This window comes from Elgaria multicarinata, chromosome 6, assembly GCF_023053635.1.
Source record: "Elgaria multicarinata webbii isolate HBS135686 ecotype San Diego chromosome 6, rElgMul1.1.pri, whole genome shotgun sequence".
Classification (NCBI taxonomy): Eukaryota; Metazoa; Chordata; class Lepidosauria; order Squamata; family Anguidae; genus Elgaria; species Elgaria multicarinata.
The window spans coordinates 121,515,847-121,538,329 of NC_086176.1; the positions used below are offsets into that span (position 1 = coordinate 121,515,847).

General features: G+C 55.6%; 1 protein-coding gene across 1 annotated transcript in view; it reads right to left on the bottom strand.

The window, feature by feature from the left end:
• Positions 1-22,483, bottom strand: part of NPR2 (natriuretic peptide receptor 2) — a 34,817-nt gene that overhangs the window by 7,162 nt on the left and 5,172 nt on the right. Inside the window, exons 2-12 of the mRNA XM_063128816.1 lie at positions 13,247-13,449; positions 12,889-13,002; positions 4,400-4,535; positions 3,781-3,875; positions 3,334-3,460; positions 2,740-2,824; positions 1,485-1,605; positions 1,174-1,248; positions 962-1,039; positions 524-628; positions 281-352 (exon numbers count right to left, since the gene is read on the bottom strand). Of these exons, the coding sequence (XP_062984886.1) occupies positions 281-352; positions 524-628; positions 962-1,039; positions 1,174-1,248; positions 1,485-1,605; positions 2,740-2,824; positions 3,334-3,460; positions 3,781-3,875; positions 4,400-4,535; positions 12,889-13,002; positions 13,247-13,449 (1,211 nt within the window). The remainder of the gene's footprint in view (positions 1-280; positions 353-523; positions 629-961; positions 1,040-1,173; positions 1,249-1,484; positions 1,606-2,739; positions 2,825-3,333; positions 3,461-3,780; positions 3,876-4,399; positions 4,536-12,888; positions 13,003-13,246; positions 13,450-22,483) is intronic.

Below are 22,483 nucleotides of genomic sequence, written 5' to 3' on the forward strand. Positions count from 1 at the left end.
AGGGAAGGAGGGGTGAGAGGAAATGACCCAGGCTAGAGCCGCTCAGGACGGAGCTGCCGCACCCGGTGCCTTGGGGGCAGCCAGCAGCTTCGGGGAGCCAGGAAGTCATGATGCGCCACGGGGCCAGGCCATGAGTGAGGCGCTCTTCCAGCCGGGTTTCAGAAACGCTGGGAAGCAGTCCTTCCTGGGCCAGGTCTCCAGGGAGAGAGGAGTCTCCCTTCCCTTTCGGGCCAGAGAACGCCCTGAGCAGGGAGGCCTCTGCCCGGCTCCAGCCCCTCACCTTGACGATGTCATTGATGAGCGAGTAGCGGAACACCCAGTCGAGGTTGATGCTCTCGTTCTCCAGAATGTCCTGCAGGGGGGCAGGGGGGGCGGTAGCAGAGCCACGGTCAGGCCCCGGCCTTGCTTGACGAGGACCCCTCCCACAATGGGGGGAGGGGAGACCCAGCCACACCAGCCCCTGCTGTGATGGGGAAGATGCCACGCTGGCTTTCCCGCCATGAAGGGGCAGCCACGCCCTCACCTGTAAGCTGCCACGGGGACAGTACTCGGTCACGATGCAGATGTTGGGCGGATCAATGCAGGCCCCGATGAACCGTGTCAAGTGGTTGAACTGGATGTCTCGCATCTGGAGCCAGGCAAAGAGCGGAGAGGCCTTCAGGCCAGCCTCCCTTGGAGATGGCCACATGAATGGCCACGCAAAGGGAAATGCTGGGCTAGCGGGGGATTTGGAGTGCGGGGGAGACTGAGTGCACATGATGTGTATTTGTATTCTGGGATGGTGTTCTCTCCCTCCCCGCTGCACGCACACGCACACACACACACACACACACACACACACATACAAACGCTGGCCTGGTGGACCAGCAGAGTTCCACCCCAGCCAGAAGCAGAGGCCACAAGCCCACCACCCGTGGCTGTCAAACTCCCTCCTGCTTCGCCTCCCCCTCCCAGTACATACGTGCTTGAGTTCGAAGAGCACCTGCCTCGTCAACTCAATCCGCTTCTTGTTGACGTGTTTGATGGCCACCACGTTTCCCTGGAAGGCAAGAGCTGGTTGAAGGGGGAGGCAGGGAGGGAGGGAGGGAGGGAGGGAGGGGGACAAATGCCCCCCCCCGGCTCTCCTCTCCTCCCAAGAAAACCAAATGAGGTGCAGCGTAAGCAGGGACTCACCTTGAAGAGTCCTGTGTTGGCAAAAATCTGGTACTTGCCATGTGCCGTCATCAGGGAGCCGTAACTGGACCCTCGCTGGGGGGGGGGGGGGGAGGAGAAGGCGGAGGAAGAGACAGAAAGTCACGTCCGGAGCCACAGCCTCCAAAGGGAGGGGGGCTCAGGGGCAGCTGCCACGGCCAGGGCAGAAGGTGGGGAGAGGGGAGGGCTGGTTGGGAAGAGTGTGTGTGCGTGCATGGGGGCGGGGGCCTGGCGGCAGCGGGAGGTCTCCGGAGGAGGGGGGTCTCTGCAGGGGGGGAGCCACCAGTACCCACCAGAGAGAGGGTGAGGCGGCTGCCGGCCCCCTTGCAGTAGCGCTCCGCGCTCCCGAACTGCAGCTCCTCCCAGCGGATGCGCCACAGCATGCTGGCCAGCTCCTTCTCCAGCATGAGCTTCCTAGAGAAAGCCGAGGGGGGGGGGAGTCAGCCCGAGGCCCCCTGGCCCAGCACCCCTCTCCCCAGAGGCCCACGAGCCGGGCGGGAGGGCGACAGGTGTGTGTCGTGTCCCCCCACCGCCCCGACCCATGCTTGGTCCTGGCTCCAGGGGTGGGGGTGGTCTGGCCACGGAGGTGCACCAGGGGCCCAGGCTCTCCTGCTCCAGTGGTGCCAGTTCCTCCTCCTGCTTCAGACCCACCCAGAAAAGGGCCCTCTGCCCTTCCATTGCTGGTGAAGCCCCAAGGCAATGGCGGGGGGGGGGACCTCTGCTCCCACCTCTCTCAGCCCCACCCCCTCCCAAGCCAGCCAGCCCCGGGGCTCCAGGGTGCTGCCTCCGGGCATGGGTGGGTGGGTGACTGCTCAGCTCCCTGCCGTGCAAGGACCTGCAATGGGAGCCTTGTCATGCAGTGCCCTATTCCACTGGTGACCTTTCCCCGGGGATCTCCTTAGGCCCGTCTCAGAGGCCCTGCTGCAGGCCTGGGTGGGGCTGCTAAGGGCAAAGATAATTTTGTGCTCTGTATACGCTCCAAGGCCCACACGGATTCCAAGGCTAAAGAAGGGGTGTGGTTGAGCCTTGGCTCAGACAGACCTTCTGCCCTGTCCTGGCTTGTGTTGTGGGCAGTGGGAGGGGGGCAGGCAGGGAGAGAGGGGGATAATCTTTGTGTTGGGGAGCAGGGCTGAGCTGGAGAGGGTTTGCGCATGGAGCAGGTTCGGGGCCTCAGCAACAGCTGACAGCAGCACAGCCCTGAGCCCCCAGGACTCAAGAGGCCTTCAAGAGGCAGCTGGACAAGCATCTGTCAGGGATGCTTTAGGGTGAATTCCTGCATTGAGCAGGGGGTTGGACTCGATGGCCCTTCCAACTCTGCTATTCTATGATTCTATGATTCCTCCTCTTGGGGTGCAAGTCGGGTCCCACTCAAGGGGGCTCCCTGAGGCTCCCAGCCCAGCCTAGCGGCTCCACGGGATGGACACACACACACACACACACACACACACACACACACACACACACACACACACACTGTCCCACGGCTGTCTCCCCCTCGCCCAGCCCAGGTGGGTCTTGCCAGGGAGGCTCCGCCTGTGGGGCACTTACCTGAAGATCAGGAAGCTGGAAACGCCAAACATGAGGAAGGTGAGCCCAGCGCCCAGCGCCACAATGGCCAGCGTGTTGAGGGGACCTGCAAGAAGCGCAGAGTTGCAGTGCTGGAGTGTGTGCATGGAAACACCATTTTGCACAGTTCCACAGCCCCCCCGCCCCCCGGCCTGCCCTGCATGGGTCTTCTTGGTGCTCTTAAGTGACACGGCCTGGGGCGAGAGGAGGGGGCTGTGGAGCTGTTTCCCTAGATGCGGCCTCCCCTGGACCCCTTCCCAGAAGACCAGAGGCAGAGAGGCGAGGTGTGTGTGTGCGCACTGACGGGTGGGTGGGTGGGGTGGCATCCTTCTAAGCTGGGTGCCCTGGCTGGCACGGGAGGCCAGCTGAGAACCGGCAGAGGAGAGCCAGCCGGCCTCATCCAGAGGTGGCCCGAGTGGCATCCCAGATATTGTGCGTGTGCGTGGCAGGAGAAAGGAGCCGTGGGTCATGAGCCTCCTCCTCACACATGTGCCCACCCTCCAGGCGTTTGTTCAGGGTGGGGTTATGTTGTCAGGGAAGGACCCCAGCAGTCCTTCCGCCTCCGGATGCACCCACTTTGATCGCAGGAGGGGTCGTCCACGTCGAAACAGGGTGGGTTGTCGAGTGGCGGCCCCCCCTTCACCCAGCGGATGGGCCCCAGCCAGTTCATCTGCTTCTCCGATCCCACATAGTGTCCTACCATCTGTGGGGAGAGGGGGCAGGTGTTGGGTCACATGGCCAGAGTGCCCCCCCTTCTCCCTCTCCCATGCAACCGGCACACACACACACACACACACACACACACACACACACACACACACACACACACAGGCATCCCATCAGGCTGGAGCAGGGTCTGTGGACCAGGTCTCTCTCATTCTCTCTCCTTCAACCTGAAGGCCCAGATCCAGCCCTGCTTGGCCCAGGAGGCCCCCTCAGCTGCCCATCTGGTCCACGGGGAACCAAGGGGGAGGGCTGCCTGGGCCACGCACACCACCCTGCTGGGCCCTGGCCCTCGCACACCTGGTACTCGCCACTCTCCGCATCTGCCATGGCCCACAGGTCGAAATCCGTGTCTCTGTCGTTGTTCTCGTCCATGCTCACAGTCCCAGTGACGCCTGCGGGGGGGGGAAGAGGGGGGATGAGACTCAGCACTCCTCCCAGGCACTTGGCACCAGCTGCTGCGCATGGAGCATCTAGGAAGAGCAGCTGGGAGAGGCGGCTGCCTCTCTTGCGAACCCACACTGGGGACCATGCTGTGCCAACCCTTGAAAAGCAGGGCTCGTCCCCCTCCCCCCCCACCGCCCACCACCCACCTCCAAGGCCATGAGTTTCGGGACACATGATGTTTCGTGCCTCCCATCAGCTGCTGGGAGCCAAGTGGTTCTGGCAAAACCCCACAAGTGCTGCCTTCCCCTGCTGCCCTGGCACTAAATGATGCAACGACGACACTAAACACCATTACATCATGGTGCGTTTGCTGCCCTTTCATGACGCTCGGCATCAACTGGCAGGAGCGCCGGCCTGAGGGCGCCCGAGGACAGGGCTGGCCCTGCCAGCCCCACCGCTCAGCCAGCAGCGGCAGCTCCCCTTCCCCTGGGATGCTGCCCCTCCCTCCACCCCTCCCCAGTGTGACCAGTACCCTGGAACTTCCGCCCCTTCATCTTTTCGAGGATGCGGCTGGTGTTGCGCTTGGTCCCGCCTTCGTTGATCGTCTCATTCAGCGCCATGGCGTAGAGCAGCAGCCCATCATGGAAGCAGCCGGCCACCAGGTTCTTCTACCGTGGCCAAAGAGGGAGGAGGGAAAGGGGGAGGTCAAGGCACAGTCAAGAACCACATTGCAGCTGGGCAGCAACGGCTGTCCTCTCCCTGGGGGAGCCAGCACCAGACCCGGCTGCCCGGGGGGAGCCCAGCGTGTTGCCACATGGCGCTCACGCCAAGTGCCTGCTCCTCAGAGGTGGATCAAGACCAAGGCATGTCTCATTATGCTCTGGCAGGGGCCGGACCGGATGCCTGGAACCAAGAGGGCCTCGGGGTGGGGGTGGAGGGCAGGGCAGCTCATCCCATCAATCCAGCCAAGCTTTGACGGAGCGTTCGTGGACGTGAGGGTGGGGGTCCCTCCGCTGCCGTGTTTTTGGATAGCCACATCCCACTGGTTGCCCCACACACAGCAACTGCGGGGCGTGGGAGAGGGCCCTGCCTCTGAGCCCCGGCACAGTTGGGCGATGGTGGCAAATGGCCACTGAGAGAGCCCTTCACTGGCCCCCTCTCCACCAAAGTCCCTTTGCACAGCCCTCACGGCAACAGGGGGTGCCAGAAGCGCCTCCCACGGGCCACGGACGGCCGACTCGCTTCCTTCCTCTTAAACTGCTTCCTTACCTTTTTGTAAACCGCCCAGAGTGCTTCAGCTATGGGGCGGTATATAAATGTAATAAATAAATAAATAAATAAATAAATTTGCCTGCTGCCTCCTTCGAGGCGCTCAGGTCAACAGGAATGTGTGCGTGTGTCTTTGAGGCTCCTTAGGCTGTCGCTAGGGGGCTGCGGGGGGGGGGGTGGCTGTGTAGCTTTTTCCCTGGATGCCGCCTCTCCTGGACCCAGAAAACCAGAGGCAGCATGGCTGCCGCTGGTCCATGATCACCCCGGCTGGGTGGGGATTTGAACCCAGAACTCCTTGATGAGCCCAGAGCTGGTCTCTCCTGATCCTTCCTCACTCCTGTGGATTCCTGAGAAACTGCGCTGAAGGCAGGCAGTGGGGGAGGGAGAGGAAGGCTGCAAATAGGAACAGCCAGAGGGGGGGAGGGTGTCGGAGGTTTCCTGTCGGCACAGAAGGATGCAGAGGGGTCTGGACAGGGCTTAGAGGAGGAGGGGGTCTCTGCCCCTTCCCCCATCTTTGTGGCAGTGCTCATTACTCCAACCCACCTTGGGGAAGGGGACTGCCCTGGTCCACAGCCCACCCACTTCTGGCCATGGCTCTGGAAGAAAGGGGGAGAATGGCTGTCTTTGGAGGAGGCCACGGCTCCCTTCCGGCCTCCCCTGGGCAGCCGGCTGATCGCTTATCGCACGCACAACATCCTTTCCCATGTCAGCAGGCTCTCAGCATAGCCCCCTCCTCTCTGCCCTCCCTCCCCGCAACAGACCCCTCGCAACGGGCTAGTGCCCTTTGCTTACTGGTCACGTGCTGGGAGCTCTCAAGGGAACCCAGTGCTAGCAGCAAATGACTCCTCCCGAAAACATGCCAGTCACTGAGAGCTGTCAGGGGGGGGGCTCCTGGGGGGCTGGAAGAGGCAGGGGAAGGAAGGAGCCCCCCCAAGGCCCTGGTGAGGCTCTTCTCTGCAAGCTAGGCCACTAGGAGCCAAAGTGGTCAAAGGCAGACCTAAGTTCAAGTCACCGGTCCCAGGGGCTTGGTGGACGACAAACAGGCAATACTCCTCCTGCACACCAGGCACAAGAGAGGCCTGTGGAGGAGCCTCTCCTTGGCCAACCTCCCAAGTGGGCCAAGAAGAACTCCCAGCTGGTGGTGGGCCAAGGGGGCAGGCAAGATCCAGGGTTAAGAGAGAGACCCTGTAGGACTGGACGTATCCAAAGCATGCCTGGAAGCTACCGAGGGGGAGGGCTACTTTGGCAATGGCCATGGAGGAAAGAGCCCTCGAGGGCACCATCTGGGAAAGAACCAACTGCCAAAGCACGCAGGTGCTTGCAATTTCTGAGGAACATCTGGCTGGCTGGCCACGACTGGAGACAAGGTGCTGGGCAGATGGAACTGGGTCTGATCCAGCAGGAAGCCATCTCACAGGTCACGCCACAAGCAAAACGTGTCATGCAAAGCCACGGAGACGGGTGCAGCAATGGGGGAAACAACTTGTTAGGAAACAGGGCAATGCAGGAAGTAGGGAGGGGCAGGGCTGGGGGGTGGGGGTGGAGAGACGGCCATGTGGGGGAGGGGTGCTTGCAGAAGACGGGCACCGGGAAGGCTCTGGCTCCTGGTATCTGCAGCCAGAGGGCTCTTCTGGGGCAGCGCTGGGCTTGACGCCTCTCTCGGCCCACCTTCTCCCCACACCATGCCCCATTTCGTGAGCCCCTCCCACCACCCCTTTCCCTTGCTCCGCCCTCCCGCCTCTGGCTGCCCCGAAGATGAGAGATTCTCCTCAGAGGGGAGGTTTGATCATTTGCTGTGTTCACAACTTCAGTTTGAGATCAATTACTGAAGTCACACTGACTTTGGAAAACCCCATAATGTTCTGTTTCAGAAACACTGATGATCTTGCAATGTCATATTCACAGAATTAACCTATAGGCAAGCCACGGCCCACGGACTGCCAGGGTGGCAAACGCCATGAAATCAAGCAGGGCTCGCTTCGGAGTGAACCTGCGTGGAATCGCCATGCCTGCGGTTTCCATGAGCCAACGTTTGGCTGGCCAGCAAGGCTGCCATGACACGGGCGGAGGTGGAGGTTGCTGCCTCATCCCACCCGACCCAGGGCGGCTGGGGGGTGGGGGCACCTGCCTTTCTGTAGGTTGATCATCCAGGGGAGCACTGCACCCCACTGGGTCTCTCCATGCCACAAAGGTGCTGCTCCGCGGGTGACCTCTGAAGTCCTCCTTTAGCACCACGAAGCACCCCGGCTCCCCCGCCTAAGCTCGGAGGCACCCAGTTTAGTGCACAAACGCCCATTCATGGTGTCCCTCCGGGCAGGCGCGTCTTCAGCCTGTGCTTCTTGATGCACTTTGACTATTGGATTGACTCTTCCCTGCCTTTACTTGCTCCTCCGGAGAACACGACCCATTTAGATCACTGTCCCTACGGGGACCAGAGGCTTCCTGCAGCTGCCCTGCAACCCTTTTGCTGTTAAGTGCTAGCAGTCTGATCTCAGCTGGAGCCCTTCTCTTTTGTACAGGCTCAGCTCCTCCTGAAATGTCCCCCCAGGGCCTAACTAATCCCAACCTCTCCTCCCACACCATGGTTGCGCCCACACATGGCGACCCCTCATCTCTGCCTGTCTTGCTGGCCCTGCAAGTGGAACACTGACGAGAAGAACAAAGGGCCTGTGGCACCTTCAAAGACTCACACATGTCTTATGGCATAAGCTGCTGCTGGCAAATGGTGGCAGAGATTGCACTGGAAGATGAGCAAGTGAGCGACAGAGCCCCTGACGGCTCGGATGACGTCGGTAGGTCATTAGGGAGGTGTGTGTTGCCAGGGTAGACGTGGGGGCAGACTGGCCCTGCTTTGCCACAGGGTCTGCTTCCTGTGTCTGTGTCTCCATTATGTGGTCTGTTGCTGCCGGTTAGTAGCAGCTTCAGCCTGGGGAGCTGCCAGCAAGGCCCTGCTGCGTTCAACACAGCACCAACAGGCCAGCCTTTGTGCAAAAGAATATATGGGCTGAAATCTGGCATCAGAAATCGCAATATTCAGAAACCAGCGGGAGAACACTTCAGCCTCCCAGGACACACTGACCTGGTTCACCCAACATGACAGCCATGGGTTAAACAACCCATGGGCTGTTGGGAATGAGTGGAAGACAGCAACACACTGCCTGCAGCATGCCTGCCACTTCCCCTTTTACTCAGCAACTCACAAGCGGCTCCATTGTAGGTTGTGTAGCATGTCGTCTGGACCCGGACCACAGGGTTGTTTAGAGGCTAAGCAACCCAGCTGTTAATCCATGGCTTAGTGTTGGGTTAACTGCTGGGTCTGGGTTTGGACGACATGCCAAGCAACCTATGAGGGAGCTGCTCATGGGCTGCTGAGTTAAAGTGGCGGGCCGACTCCAGGCAGGGGGTCCACTCCACTCTCTCCGACTAGTCCCGGCAGTCCACAGGTCGTTTAACCTGTAGACTGTCACATCATCTGAACTGGCCCTCAAGAATGACTTTAAGGTGGCCGTTCTTGAAAAAAGAGAATTTCAAAGGCAGATTTCAACAGCTGCCACATCTGGATCAGGAAACAGGTCCTCTATAGTTCATCATAATTGTTGCTCCCCGCCTCGATCAAAGTGTAGAGGCGGGTAAGAAATAATTTTTATTATTATTATTATTATTATTATTATTATTATTATTATTATTATTATTATTATTATTAAAGTCTGAGACCTCCTGTGACTTGAAGAGGGACAAATAACGGGCTCAAGTTAAAGGAAGCCAGATTCCAGTTGGACATCAGGAAAAACTTCCTGACTGTTAGAGCAGTGCGACAATGGAATCAGTTTCCTAGGGAGGTTGTGGGCTCTCCCACACTAAAGGCTTTCAAGAGGCAGCTGGACAACCATCTGTCAGGGATGCTTTGGGGTGGATACCTGCATTGAGCAGGGGGTTGGACTCGATGGCCTTGTAGGCCCCTTCCAACTCTGCTATTCTATGATTCTATGAAATGCTTTTATTGAACGGCATGTGCTAATCAGCCCAGCGGAGCAAGGATGCCTGTGTTATCACCCAACAATTGCTTTGTGAATGGCTATGGTAGATGATGGAATTACTGCTGTCTTATAATGTCTGCATTTCAATTCCTTTGACCTCACTGGTTGCAAACATACTGCATGTGTGTATGTGTGTGTGTACACACACACACACACACACACACACACACACACAAACCTCAGGATAACAGCTGATGAAATAGTCTATAGTCAACAAAAGCTGATGCCATAATCAATTTGTCCGTTTTTAAGGTGCCACAAGACTGTTGTTTTTGTGCTTCAACCGCCTAACACGGCTGCCTCTCTGGAAATTTCTGAGAATGTGTCCTTGGATGTCCTGGACTTTGACATGCTACCAGCAATCTAAATGTGGCTTCCAGGACCGCATGACTCCATTTCCCGATGCGGATGGTGGCCACCCTCTCTCAGTCAGCCTATGTAGACAGGGTGTGATGTCCACAAAGGTTGGATCGGGCAGGCAAGTGTCTCCGTGGTATAGAAACCTATCCCAAAGAAACCCACATTCCTAATGACCAAGGCCTAATCTACACCAAGCAGGATATAGCACTATAAAGGGATATGAAAGTGGTATATAAAAGGTAGGAGCCATATGACTGCTTTATAGCAGTATTGAAATGCACTGACAACTGTTGGGGCCCACTGACACATACCATGTACAGCTTTCACACTTTTTTCATGATGCTATATCCTGCTTGGTGTGGATTAGGCTCACAAATAGTCTATAGTCAACAAAAGCTGATGCCATAATCAATTTGTCCGTTTTTAAGGTGCCACAAGACTGTTGTTTTTGTGCTTCAACCGCCTAAGCAGGATATAGCACTATAAAGGGATATGAAAGTGGTATATAAAAGGTAGGAGCCATATGACTGCTTTATAGCAGTATTGAAATGCACTGACAACTGTTGGGGCCCACTGACACATACCATGTACAGCTTTCACACTTTTTTCATGATGCTATATCCTGCTTGGTGTGGATTAGGCCCAAATCTCCCCCTCCGGAGGGCTGCCAACCCCCCCACCCTGGAAGCTTCCACAGAAACTGGCAGGATGGATTTTCATGGAAATGCAGTTGGGATTGACGTGCCAATAGAACATCTGGATGGCTGTCTTGGCAATCAACCAATATCTGTTGATTTTCCTGCCTTCAAGTAATTTGTCTGGCCATTCTTTGGACTCAACTGTATCACTGGTCATCATTAACTCGGATGCCAGAGCTTTCCATGGGTCAGCAGGTTCCTTTTGTAGGCATTAAAAGCCTCCAAGCATTCATTCCTCAAGTGGGCCTTAGCCCACTTAGCCCACTTAGCTCAAGGCCTTCCCCGTGTGACTTCCCCCCACCCACCCCCATCTGCTCACAGTGCTGCCCCATAACAGTTGGGGACGTGAGAGCCAGGGTGGAGAAGTGGCAAGAGTGTTGGACTGGGAGTCAGGAGATCCGGGTTCGAGTTCCCACTCAGCTGTGGATGCTCACTTGGTGACTTTGGGCCCATCACAGACTCTCAGCACAACTCTACCTCACAGGGTTGTTGTTGTTGTGAGGATAGAAATGGAGAGGAGGAGGATTATTACACTGCCTTGAGTTCCTTGAAGGAAAAAAGGCGGGATATAAATGCAATAAATAAGGAAATAAATAAATATCTGGCCATTTCAGGAAGGGCTGCAGGCGTGCCGAGATCCCCAGCTCAGTCAGCTGCAGCTTAGAATCATGGAATAGCAGAGTTGGAAGGGGCCTACAAGGCCATGGAGTCCAACCCCCGCTCAATGCAGGAATCCACCCTAAAGCATCCCTGACAGATGGTTGTCCAGCTGCCTCTTGAAGGCCTCTAGTGTGGGAGAGCCCACAACCTCACAAGGCAACTGATTCCATTGTTGTACTGCTCTAACAGTCAGGAAGTTTTTCCTGATGTCCAGCTGGAATCTGGCTTCCTTTAACTTGAGTCCGTTATTCCATGTCCTGCACTCAGGGAGGATTGAGAACTGGTTCTCACTCCAGAGTCACAGCTGGTGTCTGTCTGCCACCCTAATCCACCCCCACCCCCCGCCGCCAGGCCCAACTGGTGGGCTCCACATGTTGCAAAGGGCTCGCTGGCCAGAACTGATATCTCTCAAGATCGCCTCCTGGTTGTCAAAGGAGACTAGTGGTGGCTCACCCGTCATTCCCGTGGTCACTAACACAGATCCACACTCTTCCGTTGCCCAGAAGTCCTGCCAATAGGATAAGCCAGGGTGGGGGCTTCGACTGCATCAGTCAGTTCCCCCTTGGTCCACCCCGCCCAGTATTGTCAACACAGACTGGCAGCAATGACTTTCCGGGCTCTCAGGCAGGAGTCTTTGCTAGCCCTCCTTGCACACTGCTGGGGGAGCCAACCTGGGGCCACCTGCCGCATGCAAACTGTGCGCTCTGCCACTGAGCTGCCTCCACCCCCACCCCCTCCCTAAATCCAGCCCGGCTCACTCCTTCACAGTGAATGTCTCAGGGGCAGCTCAAACATGTAGAGGGATTCACACTATGCAGCCAGACCGTCTCAGGGAGGAAGGGAGGACACAGAACGTGCTCCAGGCCCGTATGAGTAATCCAAACCACAGAAAGCATTTATCACCGGCATTTTTACCCGCTTCCTGGACAAGAGAGGCCATGAAGCAGCTTATCGGAATACAGTATGTACAAGACATAAACAAATAAAATCAGAAGCAACTGTCCAGAAAAGAGCACAAGGCACAAAGCAAGCAGGCGACTCCCAAAAGCTGTCCTGAAGGTCAGGCCCCTGGACACAGGGAGCGAGGGGGAGGGGCAGCCAGCTGAGCCGCTCCCTGCCATGGGCCCCAAAGAGGGGCCACCGTGGAGGAAGCCCTCTAGCCGGTTGCTACCTGTGACACTTCAGATGGTGGGGGGCGACTGCACAAGCTTCAAGCCAGGACTGTGGACACAAAGGCAGCCCCATGTCGACGTCCCTGCAGTAGTCTAGCCTAGAGCTTTCCAGTGGCTCAGTCCACGTTGCCCTGAAGTGGACGTGGTGGATGTCTCACCTGAAGTCATTCAAAGGCCCTCTCGGCCACAGCTGCAAAGCCCAGAGAGGCAGGAAGGCCCACAGTGGGGGTGAGAGCAGGGGTGGAAGCCGTGGCGGAACCCCAGCAGGGGCCTGAGGAAGCAGAGAGGGGACGCCAAGCCCCCCTCTGTGAACTCAGCCTCACACACACACACACACACACACACACGCTCAGGGGCCTTTATAAACACACCACGCAGGCAGTTCAAGCAAAATGGGGTTTAGGAAATGGACAGAGGGATCTAGGCTGGAGTAACATTAGGCAGAAGCACAAGGGCTGACCCGGGGAGAAATACCTCTGGCACCATCGTCCCTCTATTTCACACCTGCAGCTCCAGGCAGGTGTGAGGCGAGAAGAGCCTCACCTGGGCTCATCGATGCCGTCCCTCCCCTGGGGGCCCCACCTTCCAAGCCCTCCGTCTCCCTGGACCATCACTCCTTGTGCTTTTCCTTCTCATGCCTGCCAGGGCATTGTCCATTTGTCAATGCGATGGGAAATTCCAAAGACAGCCCCAGCCCCCAGCCAGGGAAAGGGTCTTTGGCCTGCAATGTGGGCTTCCTGGACCCTTGGAAGAACCCTGACAGCAGGAGCTCATGGCGGGAGGCGGGGGGAAGCAGTTCAGTGTGTGCGCGGTGGGGGGGCTTACCAGTGAGTCATTGAGCTCCACCTGAAACTCCGCTCGGGAACGCAGGATCAGCTGATTCTGGAAGCGCCGGTATTCTGGGTTTTGGGGCTCATGGTAGGTGATCACCAGCACCGTCTGCAGCAAAAGCAAAAGGCCCTGAGGACGAGTTGGAGCCAACCTGCGAGAGCCTGGCCACACTCAGCCAAGCCGGAGGGAGGGCAGCTGCTCTGCAAGGCCTGCATCCCTGCCAGCTCAACTCCTCTCTTGTTCCTTCCCTACATCTGATGTTCAGACCTTGGCCCCCAGGAGCCCAACGCCTGTCCTCCCTTTCCGCCGGTTCTTCCTCCTCCCTCCCACCCCTGCACTGTTCCGGACTTACCCGGAAGGCCTCCCGTAGGCCTCCTAGGTCCTGGCCTTCCTTACTCTGCCAGGGCTTGGCAGCCTCCCGGTTGCCCTCGGCTCGCAGGCTTTCTCCAAAGACATCCACGTAGAAGAAGACGTAGTCGCCATTGGCCATGGTCTCATACTGGGCCAGGCGCAGGACCTGGTGCAACATCTCCAGTGGCCCACAGATGTAGATGACTGCGGGAGGAAGCACACCAGCCCCAGAGAGAGGCATGTCTCAGGCACAGGCAAGGAACAGGGGGCAGGAGGCAGGGGTTGAGGTGGTGGTGGGCAATAGCCCCAGCAGCCGCAGGCAAGCTACAACCCAGGAGCGGCAAGAATGATGCGCAGGAAAGCTGCCTGACTTTTTAATGCATTTGGTGATCTCTGTCTCTATCTATCTATCTATCTATCTATCTATCTATCTATCTATCTATCTATCTATCTATCTAATCTATCCATCCACCCATCCATCCTTCTATCTATCTGAAAAGCAGACAAATCACATAACTGGAACAGACTAAGAGTGTCCTGACACAGGAGAATTTAAGAGATCTGGTTTCCCCCTTCAGCTATAATGTTTAATTATACATGTCTGGCAAAAAATAACCTCACATTATTTCATTATATATTCTACTTGTCTGCCATTATGTTGCCTAAACCACAACACCTGCATATAAGGGACATGTTGGCAGACCCAATACTAGGGGGGAAACCCTAATTGCGGGGGGAGGGGGGGCAAAACAACCCCATAAGGACTGATGGCACCGAATGCTGATGAGGGCAGCTGCACCCTCTCACCAGTGTCTCCCAGCAACTGGCATCCTGCCTGTGATATGGGAAGTACCCTACTGCCCTTATAGAAAGCTATGGTGCGGCTGCACTTGGAAGACTGTGGGCAATTCTGGTCACCACACCTAAAAGGATATTGTAGAGCTGGGAAAAGTGCAGAAAGGGGCAACTAAAATGATGAAGAGGGCGGAGCATCTCCCCTGTGAGGGAAAGTTACAACAGCTGGGATGGTTTAGCCTGGAAAAAAGGAGGCTGAGGGGAGACGTGATGGAGGTGTACAAAAAAATGCATGGTGTGGAGAATGTGGATAGGGAGACATTTATCTCTCTCTTCCATAATACTAGAAGCCGGGGTCATCCCATGGTTGTGGGGCGGGGGGAGCTTCAGAACAGATAAAAGGACTTCTTTAAAGTCCTTTTATGGACTATGGAATTCATAACCACAAGATGTAGTGATGGCCATGATTTCTGATGGCTTTAAAAGTGGGGTGGATAAATTCCTGGAAGCGAAAGCTATCAATGGCTACTTGTCCTGGTGCTTCTATACTGACTCCAGTATCAGAGGCAGTAAGTCTATATACACCAGTTGCTGGGGAACATGGGAGGGAGGGTAGATTAGATGGTCCCCTGCTCTGATCCAGCCTCAGGGTTCCTCTTCTGTTTATGTTCTAACTTCAGGGCTTTGGTTGAGTTGTCCAAGCAGCGGCAGCTGTGTGACAGAGGTCTCTGTTGCCCTTGAAGCTGCTTGGCTTGGCTTCATCTTGCAAAGAGGGCTTTACGATCATGCCACACACGGACTTCTATGGGGGTCCAAAACCCATCTCCTCCCCCTTGTAGCCCTCCCATGTTTTCCCACCATGTTTCCCATGCTTTTTCTCAACACCGTAGAGGCTGCTGCAGAGAGACAGCTCCTAGCGCGATCAATCCAGAGGCCCTTTGGCAGCCATTCCAACCTGTTTTCCTTAACTGGTTTTCTGTGGTAAGAAAACGAACAGAACTAGTGGAGGAAAATCACAAAGGGTGTGTGTGTGTGTGTGTGTGTGTGTACGTGCGTGTGTTTGTGTGTGTGGTGGTTTAGAAGTAGAAGATGGCCATGATGTCTGGACCACTTGTGAAGTTCCGTGAAGGGGGCAGGAGGATGACTGTGCCCCCTCCCCAAATCTCTTGAGGTGGATCCAGTGGCATTGCTGACCATGCCTTCGGATTGCTCAGCTTGGGGCTCTCCGTGGGGAAGCTCCCTTGGAAGGTGCCACCATTCCGCACCCTGCTTGCACTGCAATCCCTTTGGGGCCCAGATCTTGCCTCCTATGGTGAACCAGGCAGACCGGCGCAGGCCATGAAGCCACACACAGCCGGACACGGCAGTCACATTGCTGGCGTTCATCTGTGTTGGGGGTGGTGGGTGGGTGGTGGGAAACCTCCATGGGAGCCCTTCTTCCACCTGCTCTGAGCCTCGAGAGGCCCTCTCCATTGCCCTTGCATTGCCATAAGAACACCAGGAGAGCCCTGAGGCCGGATCAGACCCAGGGTCCCTCTTGTCCCGCATTCTGTTCCCACAGTGGCCAAGCACCTGCCGGCCAGGGAAAGCCCACCAGCAGGACACGAGCACAGCAGCACCCACCCTTGCTGGCCTTCTCTCTCTCCTGCCCCCTTGCCCATCTGCTAGAGGCCACCGCCCCTTTTGCCCAGAGGCAGCCACTGGGGGCCAACTCTACAGGGTGGAAACAGGAATCCTGAGGAGGAAAGCACCCACCCAGAGATGAGTGTCTCTGCGACATGCAGACGGGTGTCGTGTTGCCCGCTGGCCAGCCTGGTGCGCTCCTCACCCTCCAGGGAATCATCGCACAGGAGCCTGAGAATGCCAGGATTGCCCTGAAAGTGGGCCAGACCTAGTGCAACATCTGGTCCCCATGTTGGCCAATGAGATGATGCCCCCCTGGGAGCCCCCTCCCTCAGGCACCTTCCCCGCTGCCGGGAACTTCCAGGCCTGCTCACCTCTTGGCCACGTGGCACTGTGCCAACTCAAGTGCCACCTCCCAAAACCTTGGGGGGCCCTGACAACTTCCAGCCTGGCTGCACTTTTCAGGGGGATGGGTAACTCAGGTGCCTCCCTTTGCTCTCCCCCCTGCCCCCGCTCAATAGGCAGAACTTTGCAGATCCATAGGACCCAACTTTTTCTGGGTTGCTTATAGGAGGTTTGGCTTGGCAGCTTCATGGAGGGCTGAGGAAAGCAGCCTGAAGAGTGGGAGGGGGGCTGGAAGGGCAGGGGCTCACCAGGCGCCCCAGGGCTGGAAGAGGCCTGGGAGCAGCAGCAGCAGCAAACTTCTGGCTGCCGGCGCTGCCTGGCCCAGGCAATGTGGCTACAACCGAAGCAAAAAACATGTTTGGGTTTGTGGTTGTGCCGAAAGAATTTGCAGGTTCCTGGATTCCAGCACCTTCTGCCTGGCTCTGTAATTGGAAACAGAGGGGCCCGCTGGGCAGCTCCAGTTACAGGAAAGAGGGGGCGGCCCTTTGCCTGGCACATGACCACCGCCCCCACCCCACCGCCCTCTCCACACTGCCTGCAGCACGAAAGAAAGCAGGCTGCTGCTCCTTCTGAGCCTGGCCCAGGGGCAGGCGGGGGGGGGGAGCACACAGCCCTCTCAAAACCAGCCCAGAAGCTCCCCCCTCCCGCCCACCCTGTCGCTGCTCTCTTCGCTCCAACCTGGCCCAGCTGGCAGGAACATGCTGTTGAGCAACGCTTGGGAGAAAGCCGATGCTGGGAGAGCAGGCAGCCTGTGCGACCCACGGGAGGAGCCTTTGCGTGTCCTGCTCGCTCACACGCACAGACGCAGCTGCTCCAGCGATAGCAAAACCCCACACTCTGGAGGCACACACGGCCAGGCAGCAGGCGGCCATGCTACAGGGGCACGCTCACCCGCTCTCTCACTCGCGTGAAGAGTGCACTGCCTGGAATGCACTCCATGCCCTAGTGATGTAAGACACCTCAAAGCCAACCCTCCACACAACCACACAACTGAGCAGTCGCCTCCAGTGGGGCTCAGCTCCCTCTGCCCCATGATGGCATGCGAACATCCAGGCTCAGCCTCGCCATCACAGACCAGGGCGGGACAAGCAGTGCCCCTGGAAGCGCAGCCCCCCCCCCCCCGTTACTACTTCTGGAGGGGAAAAACAGATGGAGGCAAATGAGATCAGTGGCCAGGAAATTATGTTTCACCAGCACTGGCCTCAGATGAGCTCTGGCAGTGTCCAGGCAATTCTTCTAGATCCCAGTGGGAGAGAGACCAGAAGTGGTGTTCAGGTCCAGCTAGAGGGCTGCCAGCCTAACCTTTATGTGAAAACTGAAAGCAAGCATTTTCAGGGCTAGGATGGTAAACCTTTAGAAGAACAAGTCTTACTGAAGGAAAACCAGCATGGCTTCTGCCTGATACCCCAAAGAACCGCTGCTGCCGCCACTCTGTGTCGACAATGCTGGCCTAATGCTGGGTGAAGGGCTGGACTCAGTACAAGGTGCAGCTCCTTCTATCCCTCTGCTTTTACGTCTCCTGGGGGCATCTGGCCATCATGACCTGTTCTTGCGCTCTTAATCTCAGCCTCTAGAAAGGGAGTCTGACCAAGGCAGGCAGAAGAGCCAAAGAGGGTGCTGTCCTGGGTATGCAGAGTTGCCGCACACCAAGACCACAGCCAGGAACAGCCCCGCCTGTTGCTCCTGCTGGCCATGTCAGCACATGCTCACTTAAAGGCAGTAGCTCACGGGGAGCCATACAAAGCACAGCAAGGAGATGCTTCCTGCCCTACTGCAGTCTACGGACGAAGCCTTCAGCACATGTTTGCCCCATTCACGTTTCAAGTGGGGCAGGAGACAGAAAAGGAAAAAACAAAACCCACGGTGCTGCTGGTGGCCCTTTGTTGGTTCGTTTTGCTTTTTTGGAGTGCTGCACCATGAGCTTTGCATTGCCTGCGTGTGGGTTGATACAAAGAAGCAGTGCCTGGGGAAGGGGGTCAAACGCAGCCCCAGCCCCAGCCCCCCCTTCCCACGCTCTGCTGCTTTGGAGTCATTTCCCCCCAGCTCAGCTTCCATACGAGGACTGAGCCGGGCAGGAAGAAAATGGCTCCCCGTAAGCTATGGTAGGAATGGGGGATGGGCTTCACGCCCTCCTCCTCCTGCTCCTTTTTGTGTAGAGGTCAGACCCACCCACGCACCCAATATGTCAACATGGCAAAAACAGTGGGCCCATGCCTGTCATTTGGCCTTATGTTAGGAGGAGAAGGCAGGAACTGGGGGCGGGGCGGGAAGGCGCAGAGGCTGAGCAGCACCGCACCGCCCTGGCCTGTTGCCTGGCTCCACCCACCCAGTGCTTCTCCCCGCCCCCCCCAGCCCCTCAAAAGCACGCGCACACACACACACACACATGCTGGCACCTCATTCTAAGCCTGGACTTAAACAAATTCTGCTAGAAATTCATTTTAGTAATTGAATTTTAGTTTGCAAATTTTATCACCAAGCTCAAAATTTTGAAAAATTCAGTTTTTGGTTGTGACAGTGGAACTCTGTCATAAACTTTCCAGTCCTAGCAGTATAGAATCCAAGCAGCAGAGTGTCATTTTCTGACATTCTGAATAGATTCCCAGGACACCTATTAGGAAGGCAGAGAGCACCCTATAGACTCAATGGTGTGAAACGGCACATAAAAAACAGGATCAATAAAACAACAACAACAAAGAAACCAGCCACCAGTTGGTAGGTCGAAGCCTGGATCTTGGGTGGAGCACCTTGCCTCTCCCTCATCTGTAAACCATGAGATCGCCATGGTCCTGGGACAAATGGTTCAATGGTCCCCCCGCAAGGGTCGAGGGGAACGAGCCCTCCCAGCTCTTTGGGGCTGAGCAGTTCCTGCCTGCCTTGACCAACGGGGCTGCCTGACTTTGGGGATTCTCTCCCGAAAGAAGCCCAATGGGCAGCGGTGCCGCCATGTTTTCAGCGTCTGGTCAAGACCTTCCTGTCTGCCCAGGCATTCTCAACAGCTTCAGCCGTGCCTGTTAAGTCCAGAATGTTGCTGCCTTTCAGTCTTATTGTTACCTTCTGCTGTTTTATTATATTGTATTTTGCTTTTGTTTCCCACCCTGGAAGCATTCAGGTTGAAGTGCTCAATTCCTACTTTGCCTCAGTCTTCTCCCAAAAGCGGGTCTATGACCCCCCTGGAAAAAGTGAAGCAGAAGTTGAGGGGGCAGGATTACAGTTTGAGATTGATAAACAAATGGTCAAAGAACACCTAATTTCTTTGAATGAGTTCAAATCTCCAGGGCCCGATGAACTGCATCCTAGAGTAATAAAGGAGCTAGCAGAAGAACTCTCAGAACCTTTGTCTATTATCTTTGCAAAATCATGGAAGACGGGTGAGGTGCCGGACGACTGGAGGAGGGCTAACGTTGTCCCTATCTTCAAAAAGGGCAAAAAGGAGGAACCTGGGAACTACAGACCAGTCAGTCTGACAACCATCCCTGGGAAAATTCTGGAGCAGATTATAAAGAAGTCAATCTGTAAACACCTTGAAATCAATGCAGTGATTACTAGAAGCCAACATGGATTTGTCAAGGACAAGTCCTGTCAGACAAATTTGATCTCATTTTTTGATAAGGTAACCTCCCTTGTGGACTGTGGGAATGCTGTGGACGTCATATATCTTGACTTCAGCAAAGCTTTTGACAAAGTACCACATGACATTCTGATTAACAAACTAGCTAAAAGTGGGCTAGATGGAACAACTATTAGGTGGATCCACAGTTGGCTACAGAATCAGACTCAAAGAGTACTTATCAATGGAACCTTCTCAAACTGGGGAGAGGCAACGAGTGGGGTACCGCAGGGCTCAGTCCTGGGCCCAGTGCTCTTCAACATTTTTATTAATGATTTGGATGAGGAGGTGCGGGAACGCTTATCAAATTTGCAGATGACACAAAATTGGGTGGGATAGCTAATACCCTGGAAGACAGAAACAAACTTCAAATTGATCTTGATAGACTGGAGCGCTGGGCTGAAAACAATAGGATGAAATTTAATAGGGATAAATGCCAAGTTCTACATTTAGGAAATAGAAACCAAAGGCACAGTTACAAGATGGGGGATACTTGGCTCAGCAATACTACAAACGAGAAGGATCTTGGAATTGTTGCAGATTGCAAGCTGAATATGAGCCAACAGTGCGATATGGCTGCAAGAAAGGCAAATGCTATTTTGGGCTGCATTAATAGAAGTATAGCTTCCAAATCACGGGAGGTACTGGTTCCTCTCTATTCGGCCCTGGTTAGGCCTCATCTAGAGTATTGCGTCCAGTTCTGGGCTCCACAATTCAAGAAGGACGCAGACAAGCTGGAGCGTGTTCAGAGGAGGGCAACCAGGATGATCAGGGGTCTGGAAACAAAGCCCTATGAAGAGAGACTGAAAGAACTGGGCATGTTTAGCTTGGAGAAGAGAAGATTGAGGGGAGACATGATCGCACTCTTCAAATACTTAAAAGATTGTCACACAGAGGAGGGCCAGGATCTCTTCTCAATCCTCCCAGAGTGCAGGACATGGAATAACGGGCTGAAGTTAAAGGAAACCTGATTCCAGCTGGACATCAGGAAAAACTTCCTGACTGTTAGAGCAGTACGACAATGGAATCAGTTGTCTGGTAAGGTTGTGGGCTCTCCCACACTAGAGGCCTTCAAGAGGCAGCTGGACAAGCATCTGTCGGGGATGCTTTAGGGTGGATTCCTGCATTGAGCAGGGGGTTGGACTCGATGGCCTTGTAGGCCCCTTCCGACTCTGCTATTCTAGGATTCTATGATTCTATGAAGGGCGGGTTGGAACACTGTAGAATCCATCCAGGCGCTCCATCCAGCTGCCACATGTTCCACCTGGCATTGTCCTTCACTGGGATCCCCCTCGTGACCTCCTTCCCCAAGCCTGCAGCCGTTCACAGCCCCTCCTCCATTGACACATAAGTTGGAAACACACTTGCTGAAAGTCCTCCAGGCAATGTCTTTGTCATGAGGCAGGATGCAGGCCCTACCCAGGGAAGCCCAGCGAAGGGTAGCCACATCGTCTCCATCTCCCTTCTCTTTAGACCCTCAGTTGGGGTGGCGCAGACAGGATGTCAGATGCGTCTTTCTTTGCATTTCATGCACATGTTTCTAAAAGTGCAAATAGCGACTACTGTAGGGAGCGGTGTATGTGTGTGTGTGTGATAATTATTGGCATTGCATCAGATGGGGGAGGTGAGTTTAACTCTCCCCTACATGGACCTGAAAAAAATTGCCCCTCTGAAGAGGCCCTTTGCATGGGGAGGAACTCCCCCACAGGACGGCCTGTTAATGGATGGCAGCATGGGGCAGGTGTCAAGGGCTGCCTCTTTTCCCTCTCCCCTGCCCCCCTCCCCCCTGGCTCTTGTCCTCCTCTCATGCCAGCTTCCTGTGCCTTTGCCCACCAAGGGAAGACGTGGGCCCCTCTGCTGCTGTGCTCAAAGGGGGAGGGGAGGGAGCAGTGGCTCCCCTACATTGAGAAGGCATTGGCAAAAAAATAAATAAAAAAAATACAGGCCTCCCCAGGTGCACAATGGAGGCAAGCCAGAGCGGCTGGGAGCCTCTCGGCTTCATAGAATCATAGAATCATAGAATAGCAGAGTTGGAAGGGGCCTACAAGGCCATCGAGTCCAACCCCCTACTCAATGCAGGAATCCACCCTAAAGCATCCCTGACAGATGCTTGTCCAGCTGCCTCTTGAATGCCTCTAGTGTGGGAGAGCCCACAACCTCCTTCACGGAAAGCCCAGCAAGAGCTGCTGCTTTGGAGCAGGAGCAAAATGTCAAAATCAGATTATTTTGATGTTCAGGCCTTAATCTCAAAATCCAGTATTTAAGTCTCAGAATCAAAACCTTACATCAAAAGATTAACATCAGCCTAACTAAGGCCTTAGCTAGACCTACCTGAAAGTCCGGGACGGAGGAGGGGAGATCTCGCATTGTGATTAATATGAGATCCCTCCTCCATTTACATGTGAGACGCCACCACCTCAGGAAGGGAGGCATCGCGCCCGCCATTTTTATTTTTTAAAGGAAATGGAGCACATGAATGGTCGTGCGCAAAAGTAAGTTTTTTTAAAAAAATTAACTACTTTCCCCACTCCCCCCACCCTACCCCTGATGGGCGCAGCTCCCGGCTCCACGCGAGTAATCGTGTGGAGCTGGGTAAACCTGTGGAAATGGGCCACATGCTCCACGGTCTCGGGCTCAGCCCAAGACCGCAGAAAAACTGGGCCCAAAGGGGAAGGTTGTATCCTGGGGCAAGGGAAGGATGATCCGTCCCTGATCCTGGGATCCCCTGTGGGTCATCTGGACTCGCAGGGACGGCTCCAGGGTTCGCTCTGGGATAAAGCCTGGTCTAGCTAAGGCCTGAATCAC